The sequence below is a fragment of the Phacochoerus africanus genome, chromosome 11 (assembly GCF_016906955.1).
Source record: "Phacochoerus africanus isolate WHEZ1 chromosome 11, ROS_Pafr_v1, whole genome shotgun sequence".
Taxonomy (NCBI): domain Eukaryota; kingdom Metazoa; phylum Chordata; class Mammalia; order Artiodactyla; family Suidae; genus Phacochoerus; species Phacochoerus africanus.
In genome coordinates, this window is record NC_062554.1 from 108,190,457 (window position 1) to 108,213,706 (window position 23,250).

Below are 23,250 nucleotides of genomic sequence, written 5' to 3' on the forward strand. Positions count from 1 at the left end.
TGAGATTAATAACTCAAACTTTCCCTGTATAGTTTCTGCCTGTAAAAACTCTGTTGCCCAAGACTGGAGACTAAGTAACTGTATTTTATTCCAACACCTGAAAGCATCTCTTTGTATCTATGTATTTAAATCTTCACTACATTTGGAATTGAGAAGAAGAGATAAAGAGGGAGGTTGGGAATCTCACCTTTTTCTGAGCATTTGGCCAGTTTATCCCAGACTCTTTGTCGGATGATCCATTCTCTCCCCACTAATCTCAAAATCTGCCTTGTGACCCATCATCTCCGTGAATGCACTTGGATCTGACTCAGTGCAGAGGGCTGGACAGTGGATGGCTGGTGGAGGTGGAGCACAGCCCCTTTTACTCTCTCCTCCCTCCCCCCACAGCCACATTTCTTTGCTTTGAATACCTAAGTCCAGAAACCACTGCCAGAGCCTCTTTGTCCCTGTCCTGTGGCGGTGCTGCAAGTACAGCTGGTCTACCCAAGTCTCAGGGAGTCCACATCATCTTTCCTGCTAACCCTGCTGCCATGCTTTGGCCCTTCCAGCTAGAGGGCTTATGTGTTAGCCTGTAACCATCCAGTTCTTGGGACACACTCTCCCTCGGGATGAAACCAGCTGCAGCTTTTCTTAAACAAGGTCTTTAGCTCACTCTAACAATTCTTCCTAGAAAGCTCTAGCACGTGGGAGGCACTTATTCTTAGTTTCCAGCATAAGGGCAGACATATTTTTTTCTTTGTATATTCCGATTATCATTTCAATGGGAATTCAGGAGTGGGTGGAAGGCAACACCTGTGCTCGAGTACCCATTCTGCCAGAAAGCCAAATGGCTTTATAATTAACACTCAATCCTGTCACTCTTAAATTCCAAGAACAACCCATGCTTGGTAACATGCAATAAACAACTCATACACATTACCTTTGATAGCTGCTAAATATCCTCGGAGTTCTCGCTGAAGTCTGGTACCCTCTGCCTGAAAACACACAAACACAGAGAAGCTAAGCAACTTGTCTATATTTTGCATGCAAACATATACAAAGCAATAAATCTCGAGTTATTTTTGCAGAAGCTCATTCTTGAAAGAATATAAATATGTGGTCACAGATTAAACAAGGTGCCTATCACTCTAGATATTTACAGAGATTTTATTCAGCTTAAAAGAGAGAAAGTTTGATTTTGCTAAGAATGGAAATGACGACCCACCATACAGAATTCTACATATTCAAGAGCTAGTAAGTCTCTAAATTTTGACACATAAGTTACAACCTAGGTAGGAAACTGATCAACCACTGTTCACTGTTTAATATGGTAGCTACTATCCCTATGTGGCTGTTGAGTGTTTGCAAGGTGGCTAGTCTGAAAGAAGATGTAGTATAAGATACACACCCAGTTTCAGAAACTTAGCATATATATATATATATACTCATTAATATATTCTATATCAATTAATACAATACTTTGGATATACTGAGTTAGGTAAACTGTATTATTAAAATTAATTTCATCTGTTTCTTTTCACTTTTTAAAAAAAGCCACTAGAAAATTATTTATTTATTTAATTTACTTATTTTTTTGGCCACATCTGCAGCATGTGGAAGTTCCCAGGCCAAGAAAGAAATTTTTAATTATGAATGTGGTTTGCATTATATTTCTATTGGATGTGACTAAAATAGAAAAATTGCTAAACTGTCAATTCTGGCACATGAATACTGTTTTGGTTTGGATTGCTCTTAGAAACTCTAAGACTCTGAGACCAGAATTAGATTTTGCTCTGCAGTCACCCCAGGAAATGCTGATGGTAGCATGGAGAAATAAGGCAGAGCAGGAAAGGGAGCCAACACAGGGTGCGTTAGCAAGCAGATTTCAGCAGTGGGTAGCCCTGTCTTAATCCCACTGGGGAACTCTGGGAGATAGTATCAAACACCCTATAGATATCCTAATGGAAGGGCAAGGAAGCTGGGGCATTTATTCATCAATTCCTGTCAATCATTGGCTGAGGGCTGCTCCTGGAGGCATTAATTCCCCATTGTGTCCATACTGGGGCAGACAGGTCTCTGGCAACCTTAGAAACGCCTCAGGCAGAGAGCTCTAAAGTTGGCAGCTCTAAAGTGGGTTCACAAAAGCTGGGCAGATACAGCTGGGCACTCAAAGTTGCTATGACATACTGCTGAACACATCGAAAATATATGCAGTCACTTAACCAAAGTGCAGAGAACTAGTATACAGAGTGACTTCGTCCTGAAAATGAATACTGTAGCAACTATTTTATAACTCTAACTCGATGGTTAATAATGCACTTACTAATACAACAACTATTAATAGTCATTTTCAATTCAACAAGCATTTGCTAATATCTACCAAAAAGGGGGAGGAGATGAAGGAAAAAACTTACTCCCTTCAGTAAACTTCTATCTGCTAGAGGAACTAAAATATCTATGTGAAAAATTGTGTTGCAAAGCAGATTACACTTAATTTGCAACAGCCATCCAAAGTGGTTGGGGGTACAATGCAAAGGCAAAATGTTCAGCACATTTAAAGATAGATAATGAATGAAGTTCCTTGGTGGCCTAGCAGATTAAGGATCCAGCATTGTCACAGCTGAGGCTCAGGTCACTACTGTGGCTTGGGTTCAATCCCTGGCCTGGGAGCTTCTGCTTGCTGCAGGCATGGCCAAAAAAAAAAAAAAAAAAGATAGATAATGATTAATACAAGGAAGTTCTGAAAAGAAGTGTTTAAGACTATGCTGGACTCCAAAAGAAATTTTCTGGAAGAGAATATTTTTCCTATATGCTGCAGTGAAGGTAGAATGACATTATTTCTATAAAGTCTACGTAACACTCAGGTGAGGTTTTCTTCATCTACCTTAAGCTCAAACTATTTTTGCAACTCTGTAAATCCAGGTACTATCAGATGAAAGTTTAGAGTTAATTCATTTGCTGGCACATATGAGCTTCAACCAGAATGGTTCTACTCAGAATGGCAAAACAGAAATTAACAAAGTTCTAAACAACTGACTCCCTTTCTCATGGCTCAGCATGGCTTAAAATCAAAACTTTAGGTTTCCTTTGTCTTGCTGAGCCATTCAGAAATACAGTGACAGCAAACTGCCACAAGCTAGATTAAAACAAAACAAAACTAACCACAGTGGATTTCCAAAACATCAAAGAATAGTTGAAAACTGTTTGTATGGAAAGAATGAGAAGAATGAAGAAAAATGCTAGTGATAAGCCCTTGGGTAAAGGTTGAGGATAAAAAGGATCCAGAGAAGAAACAAGTGGAGTTACGTCATGGTCCCCAACGCAAACACGTAGGAATTTAGGGAAGAAAGAAGTGGGTCTTTCTCCTACTGAATATCTACTTTGTGACAAATACTGCATCAGATTCTGAGTATGTAAAAAGCTAAAAAGATGTTGTTTGGGAAGATTTTATTATTGTCAAATATACACTGCATGTTCTTACCAGATCTGTCTGGAAGGAGGATTTTGCTCCTTGCCCCATCAACATTAAGCTTGGTTGTGGGACTTGACTTGGCAGATAAAATGTGAGCAGAAGGGCTACCTGCTATTTCTGAGCAGGAGATGTAAGAGCCATCACATACTCCTACCATTTCTTTTCCCTCTACCATGAATCTCATAATGTTTCAGAGAGGGGTTGCTTCCCCAGCCTGGATCTCAGAGTAAAAGGAAGATAAAGCATAGCTGCTGTACACATTTTCAGGAGTGAGAAAAAAAAAACCTGTTCTTGAAAGCCACTGAAGTATTGCTACCACAACATAACCTACTCTAAACAGCCTGATACAATGATTGACCCTCAATATGAAAATGCAGAAAGATGAATAGGCTGAAATTTAACAGGAAAAAAAAAAAAGGCAATGGAGTTAGCCAGCAGAAAAGCATTAAAGGTATTTACAGAAACACTTCAGAAAGGAAATCAAATTGGAAAAATGAAGAACAAAGTGGAAGGTTTAGCAAATGGGAGGCTGAGTGGTGGTTAAGTAGTTGAAAGAGGCAGTACTGAGAGAGGACAGAAAAGCCAGAATCATTTGTCCCAACAGAAGGCACTTAATTTAGAGAGAATAATATGTGAAATCAGTGTGGGGTTAACCCAGACAGGTCTAGATCCAGAGAAATCTAAAGCCTACAGCCCTAAAAGGGGCAGGTAGGAAGGTCTGAATCCCCTGTGGCCAGATCATTCAAAATAGGTAAGTGTAGACCTTAAGGGGCCTTAATGGTTTTCCTAAGGCACTTACAGCCACAAAATAAGCCTAAAACATCTCTGAAACATCAATTTCCTGAGGCTTGGAGGGGAACAAATGGAGAAACCATTATTTTACCACCATAATGCCACCTGCTATGATGTAGAAGGAAAAATTGTGTAGCAATGAGACAGAATTTCAGAAGTATCCTCCTTACAGATGTCTGCCTTAGGGCTCTGCTCTACCACTGTTCATGCCCCTTCCCTGGAAAATTCCAAGAAGCACTTAGCAATGGCAGGGCTCACATCTCACCCAGAAGGAGGTTTTCCCCTCAGAAAGAAATACTAAGCCAACCACAGTAACTGATGGTTTTGAGTCACCACCATTGCTCAGTGTACCAGGAAACAGCAAGTTTTTATAGTGTAGGAAGGCATTCTTTCCCAAATATTTAAGGAATAAAGCATATCAAATTAAGCCTACAATTAAGTCATGGCCTTTTCTTTCAGTATAAGAAGGAGAATGAAGAAAAATCAGGCTCCAATCTATAAACTGCATTCATCTAGCCCAAGGAGAAAAACAAATATTTTTTAAATGAAATAAGAATCCCACAAGAAATTTTTAGATATTATAAAAATGGAAGAAAGTTAAAATTATATAATAATGTCTTAAATAGATGAGTTCAATTTACCCAGATAACCTGGAGGCTAATTTAAATAATTTCATTCTTTTCTACTTATTAAAATTCTTAATTTTCACCATGAGTATTAAGGTTCATGAAGTATTCAGTAATAACCACATTGAATTTCACATAAATTTCTGCCTGAATGAAAAAGGCAAAAGGCTCTGGAGAAAAATTTTTTACCTATAATATTCCACAGAGTAGTTCTTCTGCACAAAATCTACTGCATAATAAAATTTACCTGTCATTATTCTACGTGAATCACAAGGACGTTTTAAATGAGAAAAAATCTTCCTAAACCTCCTGCTTGTCCTTCCCTTGGCCAAAACTCTCATAGAGGTCCTACCAGTAAATTGAAACCTCAACCGTTCCAATGACAGAAATCATTGTGGCAAAACAAATAGGAAGAATCTTGTTATTTGATGGCCATTTATCTTAGAACTTTGTTTAAATAAACTTTGTTTATTTGTTTAAATAATATATATATTTTAAAAAATAAGTTAGAAAAATTCTTAGAGTACTGCTCAGATCTCTGAATCTAAAGTTCATTCCAAACTTCTCTGAACATTGCTATTTCAGTAATTCATCCTTGAACTGTGTGTGCACAAAAGAGATTCAAAATTCCACAACCTTAAGGATTTTCCCTTCTATTTCCTAATGCCATTATCCACAGGATAAAATAAAGTTATTCTTCTAGGAGTTTCCACTGTGGTGTAACAGAATCAGCTGTATCTTGAGAGCATGGATACATGGGTTTGATCCCTGGCCAGGCACAGTTGGTTAAGTACCCAGCATTGCTGAAGTTGTGGCTTAGGTCACAACTGCAGCTCAGATCTCAACCCTGGCCCAGGAACTCCGAATGCCAAGAGTTGACAAAAAAAAAAAATATATATATATATATACATATTATTCAAATTTGTGGGCATACTTTCCTCAAGGCTTATGGACAAGTGAGTCTGTTATAATTAAGCTGTCTAGACTGCCAACTAATACTCCTCTTTGGAAAAGATCCCAGAGGGATTCACCACCTACAATGTTCCCTGCCCTGGCATATAGTATAATAACATGGCTCTGGTGTTAGTCAGAGCTTCTTCCTTTACTTTTTTCAATAGAATCATTTATCAGTGTCAGGAGTGGCTGCCTCTCAAGCCCTGATGGTCCCCTAGGCCGCACTTTCTTCCCACACAGCCCGAGGGAGTGGCTTGCTTCTCCTTCCTCATTAAAGCTACTCCCACCCACTCCCTCCCTTGGCTACAATGCCCTCAAAGGGCTGGGGAGAAGGAAGCAGCCCCCTACTCCCCTGCTTCTTGGCTGTCCTGGAAAACAAGCCAGGGTCATTTGGGGTTTCATCATAAAGACATCAAAAGGTAATAGGCAAGCAAATAGTATGTATGGTTTTAAAACCTTACAAAGGTCTGAGAATCACTGCCTCTAGCCCCCAAATTCCTTTATTCTCTCAGTAGTCTCTTGAAGCTGTTGTTTTCTTCCCTACTCCTGTGAGTACTTATCTAGACACATGCCCCTAAGGATTAGAGTGAAGTTTAAAATCTAATTAAATATCTAGAGAGTGAGTGCAGCAGCCACATCACCATGGGAGGTTTCAGATATCTTCGTTACCCAACACAAAGAAATCACATTCCATACCTAATTAAATGTGTTTCCAAATTGTTTTACATCTGATTAGTCTTCAGTAAGACCAATTCCTTTAGTTATTTGTTTATATGTCTTTAGCGGAGCATGACTCAGAGAAGGGGTTCAGTTCTCGGACAGGCTGGGCTCCCAGAAAGGTCTCCCTTCTTCGGTCTCTCTTCAGCACCCTGGACAGCTCCTCACATCTTTGGTTCTTGACCATTTACAGATTTAATCGATGTTGTGTCAAAGGGCTAGCTATAAATGCTATCACTCTACACTCTGCAAAGAAGAGGTACAGACATATTTCCAGCAAGGAGAGCCAGGTTCCTGGTAAGAAGAGCTACCACAGACTGATACCCAAGAAGAGTGTCTCAAAAGTCCTATAGCTAATGGCAAACTTTCTCAAGGGCACTGGGTTTAAAAACAGAGCTGCATTAAGCTATGCATCAGTGACATTTGAAGATTAATGAGTCAGTTTGTTAATTATTTAGGTACACTAAATTCTGCAGCGTTAAAAATATATTAATATTAGTAAATACTTATGCTTGGGACTTCAGGAGCCAAAAGAGAACTACAATTTTGTTAGCACCTTTGACCCAGTTATTTCTGCCCAGAAGAAAGAAGCCACACTTGAGGCATTAAATTGACTGAACTGTAGATACAATGCACAGAATGAATTAATAATTTCGAAGAAACTAAACTCAAGGCAGCAACCACTGCAAATTCAGGGGCACCATGCCCCACATTACCATGTGCACAGCACCCCTGGACAGGTATACTGCTGTACAGGTAAAGGTGTATACCACTGTGGCCTTAACTGTACTTGCAAAACCAAATCCAATGCACTTTACGCACCAGGTTATGCAAGTCTAGCCAAAAGACTTTAAAGGTAATAGATATTTAATGCCTACTACACATACAATGGTTTGTTGAATTGCTTGTTAAAATATGGTAAATGTAGTACTGATTTATACTTATAGGTAACTTTTGTTTTAAAAAAATAGAAGAAAAAAGCAAGTAATGCACGATACAAAAAATATTTTAACGAAATATCCTCTTTAACTAAGAAACTATGAGTTAATGTTTAGAAAGGAGCCCAGGTAGAAGGCCAACAGTACTAACAGATACATGAAACTTGGATCTGAAGAGCTATAACTCCACAAAGTTATGATTTCACAGGGGAAGTTCTGTCAGCTCACCTGTGATCATGAAGCTACAGAAGTTCCCACAGTTACATTATTATTTTTGGCCTTTACTGACTGATATTTTTCTCTTGAAAAGGCTAAGTAACACATCAAAATTAAAAATGGCTCAATTTCTCAGAGTTCAGACAGGTTAACTCAATCTTGAAAGCAATGTTAATACACTTTCTGATCATTTTGGAAGCTCAGAAGAAAATTAGTTTATCAAGGATATGAGATTTAATGGAGTCATAATCAACAACTCGATTCACAGATGACTAATAAGGTGTAAGGTCTGAACCCACTTATGATCAAAGACATTAGGCTGCTCAACACTACAGGCACTAGATTTACTAAGAGACAGAGCTCCCTCTCTGACAAGTTCAGATGCTGTTAAATTGGAAAATGGGGATTTTTTCAAAGGTAAAAAGCAGCAGGGTCTACGGAATGCACATTTTTTTGTTTGTTTCCTGGCTTTGAGTTCTTTGTAGTAAGAGGAGGTTTTGTTAAGAAGCTAGCATTGATTCCATAAAACAGTTTCTCTATTTCTAAAAAATTTCTTTTGGCATATATTAATGCAGAAGATACAAGATAGAGAGGAAGTCAGACTGTATTTTGAAAATATATTTCTGGGCTGATGGCAGCAGGGGGTGGTGCATGGAGGGGAGACAGAGATCAAAGGGAACATCTCAGCTTCCACAGTTTTATCTAAGACTCATGGCCCAATTTCCAACTGTCCTTGTCTGCACCTCCAAGAATACCTATGATCTGAAAACCTAATCAAATACCTTCTGCCCTTCAACAAAACAAAGTTAGAACACTAGCAGGTAATCATACGTACAAATTTTCCATATATTTTCCTTAAGTCAACTAACTTGAGTTCAAACAGATCTCTCTTCTATCTTCTGGAAAAGCTAACCTATTGTGTGTGCAAGAGGATAGAATTGCCTAGAACTATTAAACTCATCACAGAATGCAGGCTAGTTATGACTTGAAGATATGCTTTACTGCCTTTAGGCAACTGAGTTTGTGGCCCTCAAAAAGCCATTCCTCCCCCATTTTTTCACTTTGTGTGTATGTGCGTGTGTGTGCATGCGTGTGGGTGAAGAGACTGATTTATAAGGTGCATTAGAGGCATTATATAAATATCTTTTCAACCTTTGCCTTATTCCTTTAGCACAAGATTGAATATGGTGGGAAAGGAGAATGACCCAGAATTAAGGAAAACCACACAGGAGCCCCACCCCAACAATGACTCTTCCTGTGGCTTATTGCTCAGAGTCCCTTTCTGTGGGTATGGATGCCACTTTATCTACAATGTTCTATCATGACCAAATTGGACATGGATATAAAAGTATTGTAAAAACAACTACTTTGTCAAGTCAAAGATGTATTGATGAGTGGAAATGAAGTAGCTTGTCTATCACTGTTCTAGACATAAAATCCAGAATGCTTCTGAAATTGCCAGTTATGATGACTGTGTTAATTTTCTAGGGCTGCCATAATAAAATACCACAGACTGGGTGTCTTAAACAAACGTATTCAGTTGTGGAGGCAAGTCCAAGATCAAGATGTTGGCAGGTTTGGTTTCTCCAGAGGCCTCTCTCCTTGCCTTGCAAACAGCTGCTTTCTCACTGTGTCCTCACATCGCCTTTTTCCTGTATGCGTGCAGCTGGTATCTTTCTCTTTTCTTATAAGAACAACAGTCATACTAGATTAGGACTCACCAATATGATTTCATTTGATTTAATTGCTTCTTTAATGTCCCTATCTTCAAATTCAGTCACATTCTAAAGTGTACTAGGGGTTAGAACTTGGACATATAAAATTAGGAGGTAATAGTTCAGACCATAACAATGTCCTCAAAGCAAGCCTTTAGTGTAGCAATATAATAACAAAGTCTAATAACACTTACTGACTTGTCCCTCTGCTCCAGATACTATCCTAAAGGTCACAGCTCTATTAACTCATCATCTCCATGATAACTCTAAGATCAGTACATTTTTACAAATGAGAAGACTGACGCTATACAGAGGCTGAGAAACTTGTCCAAAGGTCAGTTACCTACTACACGGCCAGCCAGCCAGGGGGTCTGAGTTATTTAGGCCCTACAAGCTGCCTCAAGAGCCCACAGGCTTCACTGCCCTCTACCATCTCTATGCCTTCAAGTTATAAAGGCACAGATGCCAGTCAATGATGGATGTGGCTAAGAAAATTCTACTGTTGACCAATGAAAATAATTTAACTAAAGGTACCATTGTTTGTGCTCTCATGATATAGTTCTAATCTGTAAATAAAGATACTGATTCTTCACTTGCTTTTCTCAAAAGCTCATGATTTCAGAATGCACTCCATATGATTTCTATAGCATAGGGGTTAAGTCAGTGGGACCACACTGCCTGGCTTTAAAATCTGAGCTCTGCTACTTCTAACTGTGCAATCTTGGACAAGTCACTTAACCTCTCAAGGCCTCTGATTCCTCATCAGTAAAATGAAGTGACAATAGTATTGATTTGGTGGGGCTATCATGAAGGTCAAGGGAGGCAGTCCATGTAAAATATCAGCAGAGTACCAGCACACAGAATGCATTCAATAAACGTTGGGTGTATTAGTGTTATTTTACCTGATACTTTAAAAATGATAAGCTGTGCAAAGAGTAGATGTTTCATTAATGCATGAATGAGCCAAGTTCTGGTACATGTGATACTGCAGAGAAATATTTTTATGAGGACTACACAAAACCTCCCTAGAACAAGCCACTTAGGAATGGAAACTGCTTCCTTGTTTTTTATTTGCATTTCTAAGTCTCAAATACACAGTTGTGCTTTTCAGAAAATTTTTGTATCTTTAAATGTTACTGTAATGTAAGATCCTAGAGCCCACAGCAATAATTTATGCAAAGGTATAAGAACCACTCAACAATGGATATGAGAAAAAAATTAAACCGATACGATAAATTACTGTGAAGAAACAAGAAAGCATGAATACCAATGACCAAAATAATAATCAAGTCCATTCCACAAATGAAAGCTTTTGTAACACCTATTCAGTTTTTTCATATGTAATGCAGAATCATGAGTTGCTATGAAAATAAAGTGAGACAATGTACAGAACACTTTATAAATGCCAAAACCCTACTTGTGGAAAGACTTAATAATAAAAATATTTTATCAGTGCTTTTGCCTAAGCCAGTCAGATTTGGCTTAGAAACTGTAAAATTTTTTCATTTCCATAGAAGATTCCTTTTGGTCATGCCTGTGGCATGTGGAAGTATAGGGCCAGGGATGAAACTCAAGCCACAGCAGCAACTGAGCCACTGCAGTGACAACAATGGATCCTTAACCTGCTGCACCACAAGAGAACTCCATAGAAGATTCTCTTAATTATTCAGCTTTAGGAACACACTCAAAAAGATATGCAATTAAGGAGTAATGTATATTATTAAACCACATATAAGGAACTATGTGCATTATCTTCACTAGATCAGTGAAATTTCAGGCCTGCATCCAAGTTATAACTACCTTATGATGGCTCTTCAGAGACACAAGTCAAATGTGTGCCCTGACTCAGAAATCTGGAGGGGGGCTCTGGGAGTCAGAGTTTTTTAAAGACCTCCAGGTGATTCTAATGGTCATCTGGAGACCCCTGCTGTAATTTTTCACTGTGTCTATCATTAAATTGTCGATGGGCACTCTCCTATGTGGCTCTAAGAATGAGGCTCTTAAAACTAAGTCTGGCACCAGGTTTCAGTCAGTCATCATTCCTTCTAATACATCTCCATCACTTAGACTGCAATTCCATTCCAAAGTCATCGAGGGGCTTACAGCGTGATTTATGAGAGAGAATTGCAAGCAATGGGAACCAGTATTATGGATGCAAACCTGAAAATCAATTGCAGTTCATCTATGCCAATGTTCACAACCATTTCAGACAGCCTCCTGAAGCTTGGATGAGAGAGATGCCTGATTCTCTACATCCTATTAACAAAACACTGCAGGCAACCTGGGGATCATTTATAGAGGAGTATCCAGGCTAGATAATAAGCTTATTGAACAAGAGGAATGAAAGATATGTGGAACTGGTCTCTAAATGAATGCTGAGGAACAGGATACGAAACACTCTCAGCTGGCAAGGCTAACTAATGCAGTAAGGTAAAATACAATTAAAGATAGGTAAGGATAGATGAGAGGAAACCTTCCAAGTGACAATATGAAAGTCTTCCTCTAGAAATGACTTCTTAAATGAGGAACAGGCGCCACAGAGAGTGGCACAAACAGTGATGCCTAGCACATCTGTGGTTTGGGTAAAATTTTAGTTAGTTTTGATTTATATAGGCCATAAATGAAGAAATACTCTTGCAGATAAAATGAAATAAGGCTAAAGGAAATAAAAGACGGATGGGTTCTCCAATGAATATTTTTGTTTTCTTTCTCTCATCCGGCACCATGGACAATACCTGAATAGTCACAAAAAGGAGGCTGACACATTTCTCTGCTGAAAAGCCAGTGAGCAAAAGAGAGAAGATTTAATGGATGTGTCAGAAATGAAGTAAATAGAGGACTACAGAGAAATTTGACTCTTTATGATTAAAATAAAAAAAATACTGAAATGAGCATGTGCAAATGCAAGGTGTTTTTGATGCAGGAGTATTTCCAAAGGGAACCAAAGAGGGCTAGGAGACTCCCTGAGAAAAAGTATTTCTACATTTCCATTCTATTTGTTTCACTCTTATGAAGCACAATTGCTTGTTCAAAGTTCCTCAAATGTTGGCTTTCCTGCTGTGGTGCAGTGAATTAAGGATCCTGTGCTGTCTCTACAGGGGCACCAGTTCAATCCCCAGCCTGGTGCAGTACATTAAGGATCTGGCTATAGTGTAGGGTACAGCTGCAGCTCAGATTCAGTCCTTGGCCCGGGATCTTCAATATGTTGTGGTGTGGCCAAAACAGAAGAAAAAATTCCTCAAATGTTGAAATTTTACCTACTAATAATGGTCTTGAGAGAACTAAGGTCTTGGTCTTCAAAAAAGTATAGTATACTGTTGGCTCCATAACATTTGAAAATAAATGTTAATAGGTAAAAGAGCAGAATTAAAAAGTCACCCCACACGGCCATTCCTAGTGGCACAGATGATTTAAACAACTGCACTTTTCTCTAGTATCTAAGATCAAAAAAAAATATATATATATATATATATCTATCCTCACCTGGTTCAATCAACCAAGCCCAAAAAAGAACAATAAAAGTTCACCAGAATTGGGAAGAGCAAAATACTACATGATCATGAATGCATGCCTGAACTTGGTGCTTCCCCAGGTTAGCCTTCGGGGGTGCTGCCATCATAATGCCATAGGAGTGATATAGAAAACAATCTAACAGCAAAGAACTAATTAGCTCCACAGGGACACACCAGACAGGGAGACTTGGTTTGAAAGGATAGACTTTAAATCTGCAGGTAGGAAAAACTGTAAACATGCGTCATTTTTTCTCTCCAAATCCAATCCCTTAAAAGCAGACACTGGGGATTGCCTTGCAAGTAACAAGGGCACTGATTGACAAGTTTCTCTGTGGGATGTTTCTGTTATCCAAGTCAATGATCTCCATAAGAAAGTATGAGAGAACTCACCGAATATGAACATGGAGACATGGAGAATCTGTTCTCCTGGAGGAGATGGGAGGGGGGCTACTTATTCTATGGGCCTATATCCAACCTTTCTCTAGGAGGTCCCTTTTCTACCTTCATAAATCCAAAGTTCTCTTTAATACTCAGTTATCTGGACACGATCCATTTTCCTCTCTATTACTATTTTCTTCTCCAACACCCTTCTCTCTCTTCTCATTCTCAGATAGAACAAGATTGCTGTCAATCACAGTAAACTGAGTTCCTATTTGCCCACGTCAACCCATAGTCTTGGGATGAGATTAGACATATTCAGGAATGTGTTTTGGTGGAGACCAGTTCACCTGGCTCTATACCTGCCGAAAACACTGATAACCCTGTTGGTGAGGAAAGAAATGCATGTCTCCAGTTAGAAAACAGTCAGAACCCCAACAGATATTTGGAAGAAAGAAATCTCCAAGATCAGATATCTACCAGCAGAAGCAAAGGGAGTGAAATAAAGCCTGTGATTATCTTGCATTGCTGGCTGTCACCTCTGAGGCCACACATATTTATCTCTGAGGCCACAGTTTCCTCTATTGGCTCCAATGACAGCAGGAAAAGAAATCCATATCCTCACATTGTCCCTGTGTACAAACCCTATTCTCTAGAGTTTGCTGGCCCAGCATTCTTCCTACCCCACCTCTGGAACAATCTCCGGAGTTGAAGCTTCAACCTGAGGGAGCCCTGCTTGTATCTTCCCTCTCTGACCCTCATCCATGCTCTCTACAGGTGATATACTAGCCATTTATCCAGCCTTAGAAATATAAATAATTATTATTTTTTATGACTACACCTGCAACATATGGAAGTTCCTGGGCCAGGTGTTGAATCAAAGCCACAGCTGCAGCAACACTGGATGCTTTAACCCACTGCACTGGGCAGGGGACAGAACACGTGCCTTTGCAGTAACCCGAGCACTGGAGTCGGATTCTAAATCTGCTAAATCATAGCAGGAACTCCTAAATTATTTTTTTATTTTACTTTATTTTTATTTTATTTTATTCCATTGTTTTTTGGCCATGCTGACAGCATATGGAAGTACCTGGGCCAGGAAACAAATCCACACCACAGCAGAGACCTAAGCTGTTGCAATGACAATGCTGGATCCATAACCTGCTCTGACAAAAGGGAACTCTCAAAACAAATAATTTTAAAAATAGCTTGTTTCTTTATTCGTGGGTCTGTTAAACACACAGTAGCCTACTAAAAGAACGAATATCACAAATTGTATTTTTCAACCCATTCTTCATTATTGCCTCCCTAGAGGAAACTTTTTAGACATTTTTTCCTAATCATAACCCCCCACAAAATTTTAATACCATATATATACTATTTCTGTTTATGTGGTATACTCTTATAAAGAGAACACAATTTTTTTCATCCACCAAGAACCAATTTTCTCCCTCTCAGGGAGACAGAATCTCTATTGAGAATGTGTGGTCCCGAAGCATGTAGCAATTGAGGTAATTCTGCCGGAAATATTTAACTACTGCCAATGTTTAGTGGAATATAAATCACCCAAAAGATCATCTTTCCTTTAGATCAGTAATCTGTATTGAAGAGCTCTAGAGAAGCAAAATTTTAATCTCCTGAGATTCTAAAATACAAATCTTCCTGCATACCTACTGCTTCTTTGCCTTACACAAAATGTCTAAAAAATTAACCAGTGTTCCCCTGAAGTTAGTGCCAAGTCCAAAGAAGCTCTTCTTTCAGTCTCAAAGTATTTTAGTTATACGCTAAAACATAAAGTCAATCCATTGTCCCAGAAACTAGATAAATATACTTACCTCTTGCCGTTTGAAATTCTGGACATATTCTTCAAACTGTTCGTCTTTTGTCTCATCAGCTTTCCCAAGCTTCTGAAGGACCTAGTTTGTGAATAAAATAAAATGGTTTGATTTAATAATGTTTTCAAATATTACACAGAGTACGGCTGTTGCTTCACTCATCTGGGGAGACCCCCCTCATAGCACAGTGGTTTTTCTGTTCTGGAAGCACCTTGGCTTGGTGACTTTGGAGCTGAACAAGTTTTTAATCATGGTTCCACCACTCACAGGTTGCATGACCTTAAAGAAGTGTCATGTAACACTGCATTTATTTATTCACATATCTATTTCCTCATGTAGGCTGTACATGACTTAAAGACAAAACCTACACCTTGTCTTCTTGTCCAAAGCATCTGGCACAATGCCTTATGCATTATAGCTACTTAATTTTTTGTTAGTGAACTAAAGTTATTCAAGGAAAACATTAGCCTATTTCATGTGGACAGTTTTAAAATTACTGAAACCAGGCACATGCTAATTCCTGTCCCACCATATCTTGATAATTGCTTGAATTCAATAAATGCTCAAAGAGTCCTTGGGATGAACAAGGCCCATCTTATGTCACCCAGAAATACAGAGATGACTAAAAGAAGGGCCTAGGACTTAATCTTAAAAAATTTATAACCTAATGGTGTAGCAAGGCAAGTCTACAAATAGAAAATCAAAGACCATGTGTAATAAGCAACATGAGGGGGTTGCAAAGTATTAGAAGCAATATCCCTTAGAGCTGGTCTTCAGGAAATGCTGGTAGAGATCATTCAAAACATGCTGTAATTCAGCAATCCCACTCCTAGGTACACGTCCAGAGAAAATACTAATTCAAAAAGACACATGCGCCCCAAGGTTAATTGCAGCACTGTTTAAAATACTCAAGACATGAGGGAGTGGGATGGACCGGGAGCTTGGGGTTAACAGATGCAGACTACTGCCTTTGGAATGGATTAGCAATGAGATCCTGCTGGGCAGCACTGGGAACTATGTCTAGTCACTTATGATGGAATAGGATAATGTGAGAAAAAAGAATGTACACATGTATGTGTAACTGGGTCACCATGCTGTACAGTAAAAAAAAAAAAAGATAAAACAAAATTTTAAAAAATTAAAAAATAAAATACTTAAGACATGGAAGCAACCTTTATCCAGTCATCTATAAAGAAGATGAAATATATACATACATATATATATATATATACACACACTCTTTTTTATGGATGAGTAATATCCCATTGATACACACAATAGGATATTACTCAACCATAAAAAGTCATGAAATAATGCCATGTGTATCAACATGATAGACTTAGAGATTATCATACTAAGTAAAGTAAGTCAGAGAAAGACAAATACATGATACCACTTGCATGTGGACTCTAAAATATGATACAAATGAACTTACTATGAAACAGAAACAGACTCGCAGACATAGGAAAAAACTTATGGCTATTAAAGGGGAGGGATAAATGGGCAGCACTGAGCACTGTCTCTTTGTAGGAATCTGGGATAACTGCTTATCTGCTTTGTACTCCATGTGAATCAGGAGCACAATCAGAATAACTGAATATTATTAAGTAATTTTAAAAAGGAAAATCCTAATGCTTTTAAAAATATAAAATGAGTATGTGTCAAAGATTAGTTTTTATCTCATTAATGAGGGAACAGGTAAGATGCTACAATCAGTTCCAAGAAGAATTCAAAGAACCCATACACATAAGCAATTAGGAATGTAAAAGTGAATTTACAGTGAAATGGAAAACACCAAACAATGGTTGAGTGCACCCCCCTGACATTATCCACAAGCCTTTCATAATTTTCCCAATCACCAGGGGCACATTAAAGATTCCAAGAAGTTTTGCAATACACTCGCATAACATTATTTAACCTTGTGATTCCGACACCTATTTGTTCACATGACACCTACTATCATCTCAGAAGGTTACTATTCAATGGAGCATAACTTGTGAAACAGTCTCTTCTTAAGGATTTCTTTGATCCTTGCTACAAACACAAATGCAAAATTACACATGAATCCAAATTTCCCTGATCATTTGTAAGCAGATTCTCCTTGTTCATACCATAGAAAAAAATAATCAAATTTAAGAGTGAAAGGAATTTAGGTTATGGAAGGGAGGTAATTCTCTTTTTTAAAATTAAAGTATAGTTGATTTACAATGTTGTGTCAATTTCTGCTGTACAGCAAGTGACCCAGTCATATACATATATATACACTCTTTATTTCACACTGTCCTCCATCATGTTCTATCCCAAGAGATTCGATAAGAGTTTCCTGTGCTGTACAGTAGGACCTCACTGCTTATCCATTTTAATTGGAATAGTACAAGTAATTTTTGATGGATTCATTCAGGTAAAGGCTCTGGGAGTGTGTGAACTTTCTGGTTTTGGAGAAGTTCTAGAAGAAAACAGAGAGCTAAAATGGCGATGGACATTGGAGGAACTGGGTTTGAACAATGCAGGAACATACCCCAGCCCTGCCCCTCAGTCTGGCCTAGGTGAGGCTCTTCATCCCTCTATGGAAGGCTTCTCTTCTGTAAATTAAGGATACTACTAGTATCTAACTCATAGTGAAGATGTGAAAATTAAATGATAAAATACATGCAAAACCTTTATTTCAATGCTTAGCAATAACTGCTCAAGAATGTTAGCTGTTAGGCATTATTTACAATAGCCAAGGTGTAGGAGCAACCCAAGTGTCCATCAACAGATGAATGGATAAAGAAGATGTGAGATCTATCTATCTATCTATCTTAAATGCAATATTACTCAGCCATAAAAAAGAATGTAATTTTGGCATCTGCAACAACACACATGGACTTGCAAGGTATTATGCTTAGTGAAATAAGTCAGACAGAGAAAGACAAATACTTGATGTTATTATATATATGTGGAATTAAAAAAAAATAAAACAAACTAGTGAATATAACACAAAAGAAACAAGGCCACAGGTAGAGAGAACAAACTAGTGCTTATCAGTGGGGAGATGGATGGGGGAGGGGCAAGAGAGAGGTAGGGAATTAAGAGGTATAGGCTACTATGCATACAATAAATAAGCTACAAAGATATACTGTACAGCACAGGGAATATAACTAATATTTTCTAATAATTATAAATGGAGAATAACTTTTAAAAATTGTGAATCACTATGTTGTAACACCGGTAACTTGTACAACATCGTACATCAACTATACCTCAATAAGAAAATTTTAAAGAATCTATTAGAATTACTGATATCCTAACACACGATACTGAAAAATCTTTAAGTGCTTGAATGCAGGAGTTTCTGGATGATTCCTATGGGACACATCCATCTTAAGACCCTGTGATTCTACTACTACCCCCTTAGAAGTAACTTTCTCTTTCTCTGATTAATATACACCTGCAGGAACAATCATAGCCACACAGAGACATGCAGAGTGAAAAATACAAAGATGGGCAGCTGGTTTCCCATGAGGAAAACAATAATGACCATGACCTCTCTCGGAGCAAGGGGCTCTCTATCTGAGGTTCATGGATTCCTGGGTGTCCCTGAATGACCTGAAATGATATACATAATGCAGTATGGGTGTGCTTACTGGGAGAGGCTCATAGCTTCCATCAGGTGAAAAACCACTGCTCTGAAGTCTAAGAGACAGCATGGCACCATGAAAACAAAACAAGTGGGAACATCAAACAAAACTGGTCCCCACTCTACCACCTGTGCAACCTGGATAACATTTGCAAACTTTAACTTTGTTGAGCCTCGGTTTCCGCATCTTTAGCGTGGGGAGGATGCCAATTCTGGGAAGACTGAATGAGAACATTAGCAAAAGTGCCCAATCCAATGCCTGACTCCAAAAAGTACTTAGTGAGGGTTAATTCTTTCCCTCCTTGATTCAATATCTTCATCTTAAACTGCAGTATGAAGGAGCTGAGAGGGAATTTCAATTTTATTCAATCCTAATGGAGCATCCAACAGATGAGGCTCTGGGAAATGTTAAGTGTATTGATGAAGTCATATCTGCAACCTTCTATGATACAGGGGGATCTTTCTGAGCTAATGGGACCCTGTAAAAACTCTATAACTGTCTTTATTTAGAGCATGGTTTGCTGGCAGTTCTCATTCTGCAGTTCAGTAAATGTCTCTTGAGCCATTGTCTAAATCTAAGACACATGCCAGCAACATAGCCAATGCAACCAAGAAAGCCTTGAGTAACTGTCTAGGTGCCTACAAATTGTCCTTGTTGATCGCCATATCACTGGAGCATTGAAGGAGAGTTTTATAGAAGCAGGAAATGGAATTCCTCCATGTGACCCTTGTTCAAACCAGAAGACCAAATGCAACCATCAGCTCTGCTAACTCATCCCCTCCCGAATGAGAACAATCTGGGCCTGGGGACTGAGGGTGGAATCTGGTCTAATACCAGAAACAGCTTGCTTTTCCCTGTTTAGGTTCTATTTTCAAGACTAAAAGTCATTTAAACGTGCAGCACTTTTTGGTGGAAAGAATGTTATGAACAAAGTCCTCACACCAAAGTCCCCACCAGGGTCCAGCCTGGGGCCACTGAGTGACATCAGGAATGACACTGGCCCTCTTCAAAGAAAATCCTCCTTTTAAACTCCTCCTTTTTTCAGTTAAATGATGCTTTCGGTAACTTGATCTGTCCTGCCTCACAAACACATTGTAAATGAAGATGAAAAGGGCTCTTAAAGAACTTTTGAAATCACATTCTGCATAATCTGACTGGAGAACCACTCCAGTTCCACAGCATAAATGGTCCCCCCAAAGCCATGCAACATACTGCAAATGCCAGAGGTCAACAAGGATTTCAGACACATCCAACAGGATGTGACTCAGAGGCAATTTCACTGGTGGTTTCTGGCTTTAATGTTTATTGATCTAAAACAAATGATCATCTGATAAAAGTTTATATAAATTGCAGGTTTGAATGGAAGTCGAAAAAAAAAATAAAGGAGATTGCTAATTGACTGAAAACCAAATGGCACTTCCTCTAAAAATGAGTCCTGATATAGAGCTGGAAATGGTATTTTCTATTCAGTTTGTTCTTTGTGGTTATATTCTAAAGATCTTGCTCAAGAAGGAACTCTGAGAGCCTTCATGACCTTCATTTAAAGAGCACTGGAACAGAAGGGCAACATAAGGTGCTGGAGAGTCTTGAGCGAAATAGAGGCTGCCCCTTATGGCTGCTTGAGGGCTGCATGTCAGAGCACACAGCCTCCTGCTCCTGGGCACTCAGAGAGGAAAATACTTCTCACCCACAGAACATGCAATTGCCACAAACAAACAAGTGAACAAAGAAAAGAAGTAAATAATGCAGCACTAATGCTGTTGCACACATTTCTGTATTTTATTTTAATACCTTAATTTTCAGTTTTCCACACCTAAAGGCAGGTCTGCATGAAGTGAATTACTGAAGAAGTGAAACTATTAAATACAGTTTAGAAGGAGGCTCACTCTTCAGATTTGACTGGAACTTCTAGAGCTGGAATCACCACACTCCTACAGTTAACAGGGATGTTTTGTTTTATAACGTTAAATGCAAACGTCATACAAATTTTTAAAATATTGAGGCTTCAAAGAAATATCATTCTAACAGTTTGCTGGTTTGGGTTATATCACCAGACTCTTGTCTGGATTGCAGAATACCTTAAGGGTATAGTTAAGAAGCACAGTTGGGTGTATAAGAATTATTGCATGATAGAATGGGTAGGAAGAACAGTTATCTTCTGGAGACCCTGAGTGATACTCATCAGAAACTGGCATAAGTGAAAGGTGCTTCTGGGAACAGCCTTTCACTGGCTGTTCACATCATCTGTAAATACACACAGACACTTTTGCACTCATGCCTCCAGATCCACCCTCCACCCTCCTCATCCTGTTTAGCAGTCTGGGAAGCAGACTTCTAGTGACTGCATCCAGACCTGGCCTTCCGGCTCCTCTCTGGAATTGACTATGAGACATGCCAGCAGAAGACAGATGGACAGGAGCAGAGAGGCCAGGGCACTGGTTTCCCTGGCCCCCTTCCCTACAGCCACCATCAAGTTAGAGTCAATCTTTTCCCCTTCCAGTGGCCCCTTCACAATTACATCTCCTTCCTCTGAGTTCTAGTAACAGCTTGCTCCCTTTCCTCTTTAGGCCTGGAGATAAAAGATCCTCAGCATCCTCCTCTGCTGCTAGACCCAGCAGCCTTCACCATCCTTTGCTGGTTTCCTGCAACCCTCTCCAAAGGCCATCCTAGAAGAGAAGTAGGATCTCAAAATTCCTAGCTCAATCTCCCACTACCCTTTCCACCTTCCAACTATGGGAAATAAGAAATTAAAGCATCCCAACACACTTCTAAAGAGGTACTTCTGTTGGGGCACAGTGTAGGAATGGTCTAAAAACAAACCAGTACAATTCAGCCTACCAGGAACAATTTGCACAATAAGCAAGTCTAAAGATACTGATCCCACAATAATAGGGTTTTGCCAGCTTGCCAGTGTGGACACGGTTTCAGGAACATAAGCCCTACAGTTGGCAAAGGATAATTATCACTAAAAAGTGTTGAGTAGGATGTTTTCGGCCTTCGGTTGGAGGCCTCTCAAAGGCAGATTGTTTTTCCTTTGAAAAGGTTGTAGGACTTTTATCTCTGGCATCAGCACATCTTTTCATCCATGTTGTTTAGATGTCAATTTCCTCCACTGAGAATTCAAGGTAACCACAACCAAAGTCCTAGCAGGCTTCTTAAAAAAAGGAACAAGATAATTCTAAACTTTATATGGAAATGTAAAAGACACCTAATAGTCAAAACAATCTTGGAAAAAGAATAAAAAAGGATGCTACAGAGTGACCTAGTCATACAGCAGAGATTGTCACGACACTGTAAATCAACTATACTCTGAGTGTACTCTACATCCCACACCAAAGCTCTTTAGAGTCATGAACTTGAACATTCAGAATAGAAAATTAAAAATGGGATCACTTATTTCTGTCCTACTACAATGGTAGTTTCATTCAAATTCTTTGACCTCAGCAACTAGGAAATCCTGAGCATGGAAAAGTAAACAACACCTACAAACAACTAGCTTCTATATGTCTTATTCTGAGTTTATGAGGAAATCAAATCTCATGCAAGATCTCTGGTGTAAAATAGAAATCAAAATTTGTAAAAAGCTGGGGCTGTGTTTTTCGAAAAACAACATGTTACAATTCTAAGGCAAACGCTCTCTGCCGAGCCTACATTGTCATAATTACTTTAGATTCACTGGCTTATACACAATACTGCAGGAGTATTTCTCTGCCTTCTGTTTAAAAAGATCCAGATATGAGTTTGCTTTCTAAAATGTTGGTTCTTTTCCTCCTGCTCCTGTGTTCCTGTTAAAGCCATAATTTAAAATATTACTATTTGATTAGTTAGAAAATGGAAAGAATACTGCGGTCTGATCAATATAACGTCCAGGGTAATGGGAAGAAATAACCTATAAACACTTCTTTTTTGGCCGTGCCTGCAGCATGCAGATGTTCTCGGGCCAGGGATCAAACCCGTGACACAGCAGTGACAATGCAGGATCCTTAACCACTAGGCCACCAGGGAACTCCCCTATAAACACTTTTAAATTTTCTTATTGCACAGCTTCCAAGAATTATTTAGTCATCCTGATGAATTTGTTAAGCAGTAAGTATAACTGATTATTTGATTGTGTCCTTTCATTCTACTTACATTTTTGACTCTAAATCCTTGCCACTTGAAGTGGATGTTTCCACCAGCAGCATCAGCCTCACCTGACAGCTTGCTTGAAATGCAGAAATTTGGTCCTATCCCATCTCCACTGAATTGAAATCTGCAGTTCAACATCATCCTCTGGCAATTTATCTATAGATTCAAATTTGGGAAGCCTGCTCTAAAAATTACAAACTTAATGTCATACCCTACAGGTAAATTTCATTTTAAAGTCATTGCTGTCAATGTAGAAAAAAATCAAGATTATCAGAATGAACTTGAAATGATCATAGGATATACCACCTTGAACGCTGGTTATTAAAACAAATGTGTGATCTCTAATCAGCATTTCTTCCATTCTCTTA

At 38.8% G+C, this 23,250-nt stretch overlaps 1 protein-coding gene across 2 annotated transcripts in view; it reads right to left on the reverse strand.

Moving 5' to 3' along the window:
• Positions 1-23,250, reverse strand: part of AMPH (amphiphysin) — a 171,080-nt gene that overhangs the window by 85,432 nt on the left and 62,398 nt on the right. For both annotated transcript variants that reach the window (XM_047753198.1, XM_047753199.1), the window contains exons 2-3: positions 15,135-15,215; positions 920-974 (exon numbers count right to left, since the gene is read on the reverse strand). In XM_047753198.1, the coding sequence (XP_047609154.1) occupies positions 920-974; positions 15,135-15,215 (136 nt within the window). The remainder of the gene's footprint in view (positions 1-919; positions 975-15,134; positions 15,216-23,250) is intronic.